The sequence below is a fragment of the Mastomys coucha genome, unplaced genomic scaffold (assembly GCF_008632895.1).
Source record: "Mastomys coucha isolate ucsf_1 unplaced genomic scaffold, UCSF_Mcou_1 pScaffold21, whole genome shotgun sequence".
Taxonomy (NCBI): Eukaryota; Metazoa; Chordata; class Mammalia; order Rodentia; family Muridae; genus Mastomys; species Mastomys coucha.
Genome location: NW_022196904.1, coordinates 96,449,032 through 96,462,329, shown reverse-complemented (window position 1 = coordinate 96,462,329; position 13,298 = coordinate 96,449,032). Strand labels below are relative to the sequence as shown.

General features: G+C 44.2%; 1 protein-coding gene across 1 annotated transcript in view; it reads right to left on the bottom strand.

The window, feature by feature from the left end:
• Positions 1–13,298, bottom strand: part of Ppfibp2 (PPFIA binding protein 2) — a 159,478-nt gene that overhangs the window by 40,519 nt on the left and 105,661 nt on the right. Inside the window, 1 exon segment of the mRNA XM_031387777.1 lies at positions 7,717–7,848. Within this exon segment, the coding sequence (XP_031243637.1) occupies positions 7,717–7,848 (132 nt within the window).

Sequence of the window (13,298 nt, the reverse complement as noted above, 5' to 3'; positions counted from 1 at the left end):
CATGCTACACTTGCCAATACCCACCCACACATCTAAACATATCAACCCCCTCTTACAGGTGAGCTCTACAACACATACTGTCCTTATGCATGATAAGGCACCCCCAACTCTAATCCCATTCAGATACTAATAGGACGTTAAAACAATTTAACATCCAGCCTTTATTCCTTGTCAAAATATATTCGAAGCAGTAATTCTGTAGCACCCACTGAAGTGTGAGTGCTTCTAGTCTATCAGGATAGACACATTTCCAGCTGAACCAATGAGCTAAGTCTGATGAAACTTCTACCTTAATCTGTGTAAATGCCTGAGTGTTTGTGTTTGTGTGTATGTACATGTATGAGAGAGAGAGCCAGGCAGTGGTGATGCACGCCTTTAATCCCAGCACTTGAGAGGCAGAGGCAGGCGGATTTCTGAGTTCGAGGCCAGCCTGGTCTACAGAATGAGTTCCAGGACAGCCAGAGCTACACAGAGAAACCCTGTCTCGGAAAAGGACAACCTAGCTTGTCACTGTCCACTATTTTTTGAAGCTTGGTTTCTCACTGGTCTGGAGCTCACTAATTAGGCAATGCTGGCTGGCCAATGAGCTCCAGGAAACTTCCTCTCTGTCTCCCCTTGGACTTACACCAACCAGCATGCCACCACACCCAGATTGTTTTGTTTGTAATTTCTGAGAATCAACCTTGGGCCCTCCAGGAGGAGCTATTTCCCCAGGCCCAGATGTGACTCAATCTTTTTTTTAAATATTTAAAAAAAAAAAACACTTTTTTTTTTTTTTTTTTTTTTTTTTTTTTTTTTTTTTTTTTAGTTACTCTGTCTGTATAGGAGTATGTATAGGAGTGTGCCAAGGTACTTGTATCAAAACTGGCAGGCAGTGGTGCTCTCCTACCACCTTGTGGCTGGGAGCCAGGGTTCAAAGGCAGGTCGTCATGCTTGTAGTGAGCACCTTTATCCACTGATGGCCTCACTGGCCTTGACTCCCTACTTTATTTTCCAGCTTTCTCGGACCCCTCAGACACTTGGCTCTAATTTTACACACAAGTGACCGGGCTGATGCTCCCTGATAACAGCACTTTCCTACCATTCACAAGGTCCAGGGTTAGCACCCTAGCACTGAAGACAGAAGAAACAAAATAAGCAACAGAGACCTCACCAGCAGTATGCAGCGTGGGGATGGTTGTCCCAATTCTGTGCACCTGTGAGAGGCGTGGCAAGCATCAAGTCCACTTTTTCTTTAACTAAAAACGCGTCTTTCTTTTAAAAGGCTATTGTTTTCAGCACCACCCTTTGTGTATGGGGTTTGTCCTTCCTCATATGGTTCATACAAGAGTCCTTGTGTCCTTAGAAAATGTCCTTTCCAACTTCCATGAGGGCCTTAGGAAATCGAGTTCCCCTGGGGGCAGGCTATGCTAAGCCCTTCCTTCTTGCTGATACTGCACGGGAAATGGTGCAGTCAGAGCGACCTTATTTTCCAGCAACTCAGGATGACTGAGTTGTCTTCTCTATAGAGTTCCCAGCCTCTTTGTATCACTTTGACTTTTCAGAGTTCCCTGCCTATGCCTAGTTTTGTCCTTGATCAGTTTCATTATGTTGTGGGTAACAGTGACCACTAGCCCTCATACCTCCACCCCATTACTGCATTAGTCTTCCCTTTGCTTCAAAACTGAAACCAAGTTGCAGTTTCCCCAGTTTTTGTTCCCTATGGTCTGAGCAAGAAAAGTGAGAAAAATAATCAAACAGATTTGATTCATAACAGCATCAGCTGAGGGCTTTTAAGATCCAGACAGCTGTTGCTCCCTTCCCTCCACTTCCGTCCTAGTCTGTACCAGGGAGTTCAGAGATGTAGGTCATAGGTTAGGTGCACACCTGTTTTCCTCCCTCTGCCTCAGCAGGACCAAGTGATAAACCCCAGGTCTGCTGGGCCACTTCCCTAATACCCTGTGGTTTTGTGTGTCTCAGTCCTCAGACCTGAAACTTGACACTCCAACTCCAGAGCTGGCCATCTCTAGTCCCAGCCAGGTCTTTTTCTCTCCTACCGGGCAGAGCCTCTAGCAGCACTGCTGCCTCCTTGGGCTACGAATCATGAAGTATAGGTGACATTTATGAGTTCGTAATTGCTGCTGTGTATTGTAATCTCGGCTGACTTCGTATATTCACCCTCCTTTCCAAATATCTACTCCCCTTTCTCTGTGTAGCTCTCCAGCGCCTCCCATAATCATAGTCTGCTCCGTCTTTTCTTCCCTGCTAAGCCTGTTCACAATTACCCTCAGTTCTTTCTCCCTCTCTTCCTTCATGCTCAGCTTGACAGTGGCTTGGCCCTCACACATGTATAAGATTACTTACTGCAGCATCGGACAGCAAAGCTCAGAAACAATTTAAATGTCTGTCAAAAGAGAACTCTGTCAACTACAGGAGTGCATAGAGAGATATTAGAAGATAGGCAGACATAAATAAAAATGAAGAATGTTTGTTCTTTACTGTTCTTGCCACAGAGAGAAGCTCAAGATTATTCCTTTTTTAAAAAGAAAAGTACAAAAATAAAGGAAGCAATCGTGTCTGTGTTTGTGTGTGTGGTGTGTGTGCACAGGGTGTGTGTGCATGGGGTGTGTGTGCATGTGGTATGTCTGTATGCACATACACATGTGGTGTGTGAGAGCATGTGGTGTATGTGCATGTGGTGTGTGTGTGCATGGAGTGTGGTGTGTCTGTATGCATGAACAAAGTAATGTGTGTGCATGGGGTGTGCGTGCATGAAATGTGCATGCAGTGTGTGTGTGTGGTGTGTGTACATGTGGTGTCTCTGGGTTCATGCACATGATGTATGTGCATGTGGTGAGTCTGTATGCATGTACACATGTAGTGTGTATGCTTGGGAGTGTGAAAGTGCACGCATGTGTACACGCATACATGCACATGTGTGCCTGGAATTTGAGTATATGTTTCTGGGTCTATCTGTCCATATGAATTAGCTTGTCCTTGCATGGGATAACTCTGGAAGAATACAACAAAAAGCACTGGGTACTGTTGGCTGGAGAACATGTTTATAAGATCTTTTGTTAAACATCATTATGAATGTTTAATTTTTTTAAGTTTCTTTCATATATATGAAAAGGCAAATCAATAAAACAAAACAAAAATATTCAAGCTCTTCGCAGCAGGCAAGTTCAGCACTGAGTAAATGCACTCTTCCCTGCACTTGCTCTGTGGTCCAAGCTGTTCTCATCCAGAAATCAGAATCTCCCCTTTCCCAGGAATGGAACACGGGAAGAAAACAGTGTGGTGCAAGTCACTGTGTGTTCTGAAAGAAAGTCCTGAAAATTATTTCTAGTTCTTGATTAACTGAGATAACTCCACATTCTAGAATCCACAGTCTGGTTCTCTGCTCTCCTCTAACCAGACTCTAACAAGTGCTCGACCCCTCTGGGTCCCACAGAGGGACCCAACTGTGTTCCCCTAGAATTCCAGTGCAGAGAGAATCAAACTAACCCAGAGAGAATCTTTCTAGAGGACCTTTCTGACCAGCATGCTCTGGAGTACCACAAAAAGATTTTCTTTTATCTCTGGCACTTTCTTGCATGTAGCATTACCTCGATTCTGGTATTTACTTCTCACGTCGGTCCCTCTGCTACAATCCTGACTTTCAGAAGTAAACTAGTCAATCTTGGGTAGCTTGAAATGACCCAGGTATACTGTAAGAGGCTAATGAGAAAAACTAAAGCCAACATCTGTATTTACCCACATCTCCTGTGTGCCACTACCAACTAGTCCTTGGAAAGGCTGGTCATCAGGAAGCCTGTATCTCCAAACCCCCGGGTCTCACAGACTGACAGCTAGTAATCATCTGTACAATTCAAGGGCAAGCCGCATGGCGCTGAAGGAAGCCAGAGTGACTTAGGGTCTGATCACAACAGTATGTGATGAACCTGTTAAAAACTGACCCTGTTTTCATTGAAACAAACATTAAGAATCTGAGGCAGTGGCTGAGCTGCATGGCGGAAGTGTGACAGCTTCCATTTGAAATGCCAAAGGAAGGTTCATGTGTTAAAGGTTTGCTGATAGGATTTTGAGGGAAGTGACTTGACCATGAGGGCCATGATTTCATTAATGATGAACCCACTGATAGGTTCATAACTTCATGGTAAGATGGGGACATCATAGGAGGCAGAGCCAGGTTAGACAAAGGGTATCAATGGAGGCACGACCACGACTTTAGAGTTGTATCATGCTCCAAACCCTTCTTGTTTCTCTCTACTTCTTAACTGCCAAGGCTTCAACAGCCTTCTCTGTCCATGTCCCAGTTGTCACAGCGTTTCTGCCTCATCACATCGAAGACAGCCTGGAACGCTGGAAACACGGAGCTAACAAATCAGTCTTCTTCTTCAAAAAAAATTTTTTGAGACAGGGTTTCTCTGTGTAGCCCTGGCTGCCCTGGAACTCACTCTGTAGACCAGGCTGGCCTGGAACTCAGATATCCGCCTGCCTCTGCCTCCCAAGTGCTGGGATTAAAGGCGTGCGCCACCACTGCATGGCATCTTCTTCAAATTTATTCATATGCTTATTTTGCCATGGTGACTACTAGAATTCGCATGGGAAAGACTCATGTGTTTAAATGCCTGGTGTCTTTCTGTTGGCACTGTCTCAGGAGCTCTGGAACATTTGAGAAGTCTAGCAGGAGGAAGCAGGTCACGTAGGACTGAACCCAGCCCTTGTTCTAATCAGAACTCTCTCCATTTCTTGATTTAATGATATGTAACAAGCCATGCCTTAAGCTCCTACTACCATGGGTGAAGCCCCAATCACCATGCTTTCCTTACACACTGTAACACACTGTATTGCTTAAATGTGAGTCAAAGATAAATAATAAGCCAGGTGTAGTAGTGCACACCTTTAATCCCAGCACCGGGGAGGCAGAAGCAGGCAGATTTCTCAGTTCGAGGCCAGCCTGGTCTACAGAGTGAGTTCCAGAACAGTCCGGGCTATACAGAGAAACTCTGCCTCAAAAAACAAACGATGATGATGATGAACAACAACAACAACAACTTTTCTTCCCTTTTTGCTTCTATTGGAGATTTTGTCACAGCAACAAGAAAAGTGTCTAACAAAGTGACAAAAATGTAACTATCAGGAATATTTCCATCTGGCTATCTCAAGAAGGAAAATAAAGTCTTGCCTTTTCTAGCCACACTCAGCTTTAGGCACAAACATTTACTAGTAAAAACAGTGCAGTATAGGAGTGGAAGAGAATTCCTTTTGACTCAGACAATTGCAATCATGAGTGCACTGAGCTAGCAAATGTTCTCACACACAACAGCAGTCAGGCTTAGGCAACACTCATGCTATGCAGGCACTGCTGCTCCCGATAGCTACCAACAGAGGCCGAGGTCCTAGGCAGACCAGCAAAGTATGCTCAGTTACAAGGAGGAAGAATGTGTTTCAGGTCACATGGCTGCTCACTTCCTCTCACAGGTTTGAATAGCCTACAAAATTCCTCTACATGGAAACCTAATATTTGTACTGGCAGCTGGGCAGGGCAGTGATCTGGTCAGATGGCGCTCAGGAGCTGTGCTGCCTCATGCATGAACAGCCTGAAGGAAAACGACCCCAGACTCTGTAGGATTTGAAAACAATCCTGCAGAGACGAAAGCCAGCCATCAGGAAGCCACTGCCCTCCTATGCCTATCCCAGACAGGGGAGTTACCTCCTGAATCCCCAAAGAGGAACGAGTTACCCAGCTCCACACGATCTCTCTACCTTTTCTTCACAGATGGACTGACTCTCACACTCATACACCCAAGTGTTGTCATCCCCAGAGAGCCAGCGCAGTCAGGCATGAGACCCACCATGACCCTTCAGCTTTTGCTGAAACCTTTAAGAAGAAAAATCTCTGTAGATGTCATTTTAGAGCTACAGATGAGCATCTTTGTTATGAAGGGATCAGTCTTCCTGAGAATAAGGCACAGAAAATCAAGGATGGCCCTAAAATGGGCTTTCAGAGGCATAGTGAGATTGTCTGGCTCTAACCATACTGCATTTTAACCCTAGACTTCCATCAACTTATCAACCCCCCTCTCTCCCCTTTCTCCACCCACCCTTCTTATCCCCTTATGGCTTTAAACTGAGTCTCTGACAACTCACACCCTTCACAGAGCTCACTGAATTCTGCCTCTGAACCCCTAATGTATGCCCACCCACATATATTATACATCCTAGAGCATAAGATGCCGCATCTGGGAGATCTGACTGTTTCCCTACAAACAGTGAAGAAAGTCCACATAGATCAGCTTTCAGTCTGGGTAAACTCTGAACATATGAATAATGTGTCACAATCTACCTTTGCACTGTCAGTGTGAACAACACTGTCAGTAAGTAAGCAATAAAAGCTAGCTACTGTTACATGATCCATACTAACCTAAGGGCTACACACACAAGTTCTCTGGCAGACCTCAGAATGACTAGGGAAATAGCAAGCACTGCTACCATCTTATAGAAATAACAAAGAAACAAAACAAAACAAAACAAAACTAGAGGTTTGGGAGTTAAATTAACAACCAAGAGCGTAAAGCTAGGGAATATCTGACCATGACTCAAATCCAGCTGTGTAATCCAACAACCTGTACTCTTAACAGGAGCGCCTGGACACAGCTTACTACAGCTCTCTTCCTGTGACCACTACACATCTTACTTTGAAACATTCTCAGAATCAATGCAAGGAACACCCCCTTGGCATATTAGTAGTCCAAGCTCTATTATAAACTCAGAAAAACATGGCAGATCCCAGTGCAAATAATGTTAGCACTTATCAGATGGACCACTTTCCATCTTTTGATTTTTGAGATATAGAGAACTGAATATAAACCAAGTGTTTACAAAATATCAGATACTATAGCACTTAACATCTATGATTTAATTGTCTTTAACACATTAACTATTTTAATAGATAAACGAATTGATGTTCATACAAATTATGGAACTAACTTGTTTAAGTCCAGAGAGCTATAGGGTAGATCAGTCAGTAAACAAGCCAAAGGTTCCTGAAATGTAAAACTACCTTCTTTCATGTATCACAATGCCAGGTGTGAACATAGAACAGGAAGGCAATTATCTAAAGGAAAACTTGCTGATCCTTGGAAAGGTGGTGTTGTGGGCCTAAGACTCTCTAAACTCTGCACAATGGACTCTGGCATGTTCTAGTCAATGATATCTGGAGCCTGAAAAACAATACAAGCAAACATTCTTTCAGAGATGGCCTGAATGTAGGCTCACCCGCACAGCCCATCCAGAGGAAAGGGGAAGAAAGCACACAAACTTGGGGTGGGGGTGGGCAATGATACACGTATCCGAAACATGTATCCCAGGCCTGCTGGGAGGCTGGCTTCCTTCCTGTGGCTGTCATTACCTTAGTTTGCACAAAAGGCATCTTAGGTCCCTCCACATGTGTCTGATCCTTCCTCTCAACTGCTTCCCTTTCCCTCCCTGTCAGCAGTTTGAGGACAGAGCATGAAAGCCAAAACTGAGCGGTTTGGGCATAGCTGAAATGTGCAGCAACAGCAAAACCTGATAACTTGGTATTAAACAGATCATTGTGTCTTTAGTGCATGAATATTCCTTGGTACCCAGTGGCTGCTGGGACTGCAGTTGGCCAGATGGCCTAGGAGCCTAGTACATACGACCAGGGCCCCACCCCTACCCCCACCCCACATGCTGCATTAGACTCACCTCTGCTTTTTTCTGTTTTTCTTCTTGTTCTTTCTGTTCTTTCTCCATACCAACCAGCTTGAGTTTCAGCTCAGACACCTCGGTCATCAGATCCAACTTCTGGGTCTCCAGAGATGTTCGACTTAGCAGCTCCTGTAAGCAAAAATGCATCTCAGCACCATAAGCCCCCATGGCAACAAGGCCAGCAGCTGTTCCATCCATAGCACATAGGGCAATATCCACACTGTGTCTTTTACAGCCTAGGGTGAGGACTACTGCATGGCAGCCCGGGTGTGTGAGGGAGAAGCTTGACTGACCCTAGGTCACTTGGGGACAGGACAACCCCTGACATCACCCAGCATGCTCTGAAAGGCATTTCTCAAAAATCATATCTCTCCATAGTAACCATTATTAATTATTTTCAGAGAAAATGAATGGGCACTTTCAAAGGATGAACATTTCCCATCCCTGTTTTCAAGGCGGAGCAGCAATCCTGCTCAATCAGAACAAATAAATATGCGTTCATATTGACAACACAGTTTTTTTGCTTTGTTTTGGCTTGGTTTTTTTTTTTTGTTCTTTTAAAACAGGCTTTCTCTGTGTAGCCCTGGCTGTCCTGGAACTCACTCTGTAGACCAGACTGGGGCCTGGAACTCAGAAATCCGCCTGTCTCTGCCTCCCAAGTGCTGGGATTAAAGGCGTGTGCCACCACTGCCCGGCGACAATACAGTTTTTGAAAATAGAAATTTCTAGACCAGCTCCTGGGTACAATCAAAGATCAGTCTAGTCTTCTACAAATCTCAACATAAGATATCATTTACAATACATACAAAGAGAAATCAGAGTATAAAGTAGACTCCTGAAGAGTGGTCCTGTGAGATGGCTCTTTCCTGGACTATACCAAAATTGCAACTAGGCTACTAAGAGATAAGGTTATTCTCTGCTTATTATGGAAAGACTAAGGTTGTTATTTCTAGTCTAGAAGTCAGTAGAATAGGGGCTGACAACCAAATACCCCAGTTCCTGGACACCAAGCCTGCCATTAACACATACACCTATTAAACACAAACAAGAGGAAACCACAAAGGATATAGGCAAGACAGCTGTTGCGGCATTATAAAGGTCCAGAAGTATTTCCAGATTGCAGTACGTTTTCCATCAGCAAATGGTGGTATCCTGATGGCTAAGATCCTCGAGTATGCTACCATGTTGTCCCTTGTCCATGCACGTCCTAGCACTGAGGACATACACGGTAACCAGAAGAGCAACTGGAAAAGAAACAACCTCCTGCATCGTCTGAACATGGCGTATTATCTCAGGCAACCTGACCTGGCACACAGAATGATGATGTCTGATCTCACAGATCTCAAACTGTCCAGCCATCAGGAATCAAACAATAGAGGAAAAGGCACCTCAACTAGGAACAGATGCTTCATTAACCTAACCCTAAAGGCCGCCAGTCCCTGATGACTCTGAGCTACAAACTAACTGAACTAACTGGGTGTCTAGAAGTCCTCCTGAGCCTTGGGCCATGGAAGCAGGTTCTTATTGTTCAGCCAGACATGAGGCTGGATAACAGGGTAAAATCAAGAACACTACAGCATTAGAACCATGGGCTGCTTGGCCATAAGGAATCAGTCAGATGAAATGTCCAAGGTAATGACAAACTTGGCTTCGTTGAGTGCCTTCTTTGGAGCAGAGATTGCTGGTTGGCTTCATACACATTCTCTTAACACACCTCCCCAGGGATTTGGCAGCAAACATTGGTATCCCAACTCTACAGATGAGAAAACAGACCCAGGGAGAGTAAGCAAATATGCTGGCCAAGAACATAATGCCAGTCATAAGCAGAATTAGTTTGCCAACTACCACTTATTTGACCTCAGAATTCATTTCTGTTGGACACCCTGTTTTTCAAGCTAGAGTGGGAAAGGTATGTTGTGAAAAAAAAAGAATTTAAAGAGAAATAACAAAATGTTGAAAAGGGGAGTCAACAAATATTTACTAAGGCCCAGGAGATGTCCACTCAGACTGCCATGGTTTCACTGAACACATACTATCTAGAGAGCTCTATTGCTGAGGCTGAGCAGGCTGGAAGTGCCTTAACAGTTCTTCCCCAAGTGGGAGGGCACACCAAAATAACGAGTTCTCTTTGCCTTGATTATGTGAAGTTCATAAGATGTTAATCATCTCCTTGTTTATCATTTATCCTCTCCTACATCCTCTCCCCATATCCCTCTTTTTCTATACCTGCTTCTCTGAGTCCATCCTTGCATCTACATGCCTTGTTCTAAAGCTAAGGCAGTTTACAAAACAGATGTTCCCAGTTAAAAATATATCAAAAGCTAGGGAAATGGCTCAGTGGTTAAAGGTCTTGCCATGCAAGTGTGGGGACCTGAGTTCAGAACCTATGTAGTAGGTAGCTGGGCATATAGCAAATGTCCTATAATCCTGATGCTACTACAGCAAAATGGGAAGAGTGCATGAATGCTGGCATAGTACCTAGTCTTGTGTACACAAGACCATGAGACCTACCTCAAACAAGGTGGAAGGCAAGAAATAACACCTTAGGCTCTTCTATGACCTCCACATACATGTGATGGTATGTGTATGATGTGTGTGTGTCTGTGTATGTATACATACACAGACACACACACATCATACACACAAAAGAAATCATAAAAGTTAAAGCAGGTAAGAGGAGGTCATTTGTAGGAAACTAGTAAGTTACTCCAAACAACTAGGGATGAACCACAACATGTAAATACACAAGCTTCCAAGCTGCCTATGCACAGGGACAAAAGGTGAAATCCAGAAGGACAATTACTTTGGAGGGCTGAGATCTAAGGGGAAAAAGGTCTTCTGTAAGACTTCATCTGTTTTTCAACACCTACCAGAAGCCATCACTTAGGAACATGACAACTGAGAGCACCATCCCTATGAGCCAAACGATCTTAAGGTGATATCCATGCACTCTGTCCAGGGCTCAGCAGTCCAGACAGTGTTTCCGTGAACCTTTGAAAAGCCTTACAATGTATCTAAGTCTCCTCTGCTTTCAGCACAGGATCCTCCCAGTCGTTTAAACTCCCAGGTTGTAATTAGTCACACCAATGTTGCAGCTGATGAGGACAGTGCTGTAATTAGCTCCAATAGCCATTCTCATTAGTCCCGCCGGTGTTTGAATTGGTCATGCTCACACTCTGAGTGGTCATTCGCATTGGACATGCTCAAGTTTTAATTGGAAATCGGAGGTTGTTTAATTGATGACAGCTCACTGATATTAAAGCTTTTACAGGCTCTCTAGGGTTTTTACCTCTTTCAAGCCTTTTGTTGATATCCCTGCCTTATCCTCATCATGAACAATTACTGTTGAACTCAAAAAGCCAGGCTTTGTGTCCACACACCACAGAGATCCATTGCCCTGCCAAGTTCACTGCAGCACTTTTCCCAACAGCTATGTCACAGAACCAACATGGGTGTCCATAGACTGACAAATGGATTTAAAAAACATGTGTACATATACACAATGGAAATGTTTTCATCCATAAAGAAGAACAGTTATGTCACTTGTAAAAAAGCTGGAAATAATCATATTAAACAATTAGGTCAGTCTCAGAAACATACATTTTGTCTCTCAGTTTGGGACCTAGATTGTATATAGCTACAGAAAGCATATGCATACATGCTGTAAAGCAAGCTGAAGCTGTGTGAAGGGAAGGGGAATTTACAGGAGGGGCAGGGAGAGGGAAAAGGAGTACACCCGGTATAGGGGCGATCCACTGGACTACAGTACGAAAAGTTTTTGAAACACTCATTGGATCATAAAAAGAGAAACATTAAAGTGCAAGTTGGTAGGAAAAGAATTAGAAGTGGGACAGGAGCAGCTAATGGAGTAAGTTTAAATTACATTATGCACGCATGCACGCGTGTGTGTGTATGTGTGTGTGTGTGCATGTGATGTCAGAATGAGACCCATTACATACAATTAATATAGACTACTAAAAAGACCAAAAAAATTGAAAAAGGAATTCTAATGCTGATTGTTGTTGTTGGGGAAAAAAAAAAGCCAGCCTTCAACAAGTTTAAGGCAACCCAGCTCAAGTTCCCTATCTCAAGAACCAGCAAGGCCCCTGGCCACTTAGGAATCAGATTCTCCAAAGTACATAACAGGCGTCAGCTGTCCTGCAGCATCAGTGCTGCCTCCCACTTCTAGTATGAGGATTTGACATGATATGCTCCCCTCTCCCCAGTCAGACGAAGACCACTCTGCATCTGCCAGCACAACTTACAGAACACCCATCCCTCCATCTTGGGACTGCCTCTAACCCAGCTCCCAGAGAATGCCTGTCTTCCATATCAGGCCTGCCTCAAGATCTGTTCCCATCAATCGTTCACATGTATCCTGAGGAAGTGCTGCTCAGGTCTAGCACATTTTCCCAAATATCCAGAAGCAAGGCAGTTTCCACTCCCCACAGGTATTTGTCTTTTGATCAATGGCTTTTCTACCTACATTAGGGGATCTGCGTCTCCTCAGGAGCTTCAGCATCCTTGTGAATGGCCGCTCTTCCGTCCTGTATCTGCTTGCAGACCTTCTTCTGTTCAGCTTCACACCGACCTCAGCTCCTGGAGGCTTTGCTTCTCAGCGTCAGGGTCACAACTAGGTCCTCATCTGCGCCCAGAATGTGTTTGCTTTGTCTCCTAACTCTTTAGCTCTTAAGTTCTCTCATCTGACCTTTTCAACTATCCCTCTTGCTCCCTCAACCTAGAATTTCTTCTTCTGTGTCCACTGGTTACTTAGTAACTCCCTGTTTTCCTGGTCTATCAACTTTCTTTAGCAATATTTGTCTCCCTGGCCACTCTGTACTTCGAGATTTGTCATTTCATTTGTATTCATATCTACACCAGAACAATCCTTCCCCCAATTCCCCAGGCCCCAGACCTGATAGCCTTTGTTTACAAGGGCCCAGGTGGGGCCAAATCGTCTTTATTTGTTTCCATTCCCAATGACCTGAGCATTGCTACTGAAAGTCATTTAATCATATCCATCAGTTTCAATACAAACTCACCACATCTGATTACAGCTTATCTGCCAATGCTGTCTGGTAAAACCTCTACTCATTCCCGGCTAGTTCTCAGTTCCAGATCTCTCCTGTGCCTCTAAGCCTTAGACCTCACAATGTGCTCTTGTCAAATAACCTCTCATATCTACCAACACAATAAAAGCCTACCACCATTTACTAAACTTACATTCTTTTTATTTCAGAATTTTCCACTGTTAGCTCATTCATCTTTCTTAAATCTTCTTTCTTACACACACACACACACACACACACACACACACACACACACAGACTTCACTCTAAAGCTGGTCTGACAAACTGCATGCTGTTATTGTCTCTGTCAAGTCCTCTCATTTTCGTGATCTATTTTCTATCCCAGAAAGCTGAATGTGTTGACACACGTCTGTAACTCTATCACTCAGAGCCTGAGTGAGGAGGGAGCCAGATTGGGCTATACTGACCCTGCAGCCCTCCCTACCCCCCAGACTGGGCTGTACTGACCCTGCAGCCCTCCCCTCCCCCCACAGATTGGGCTATACTAAC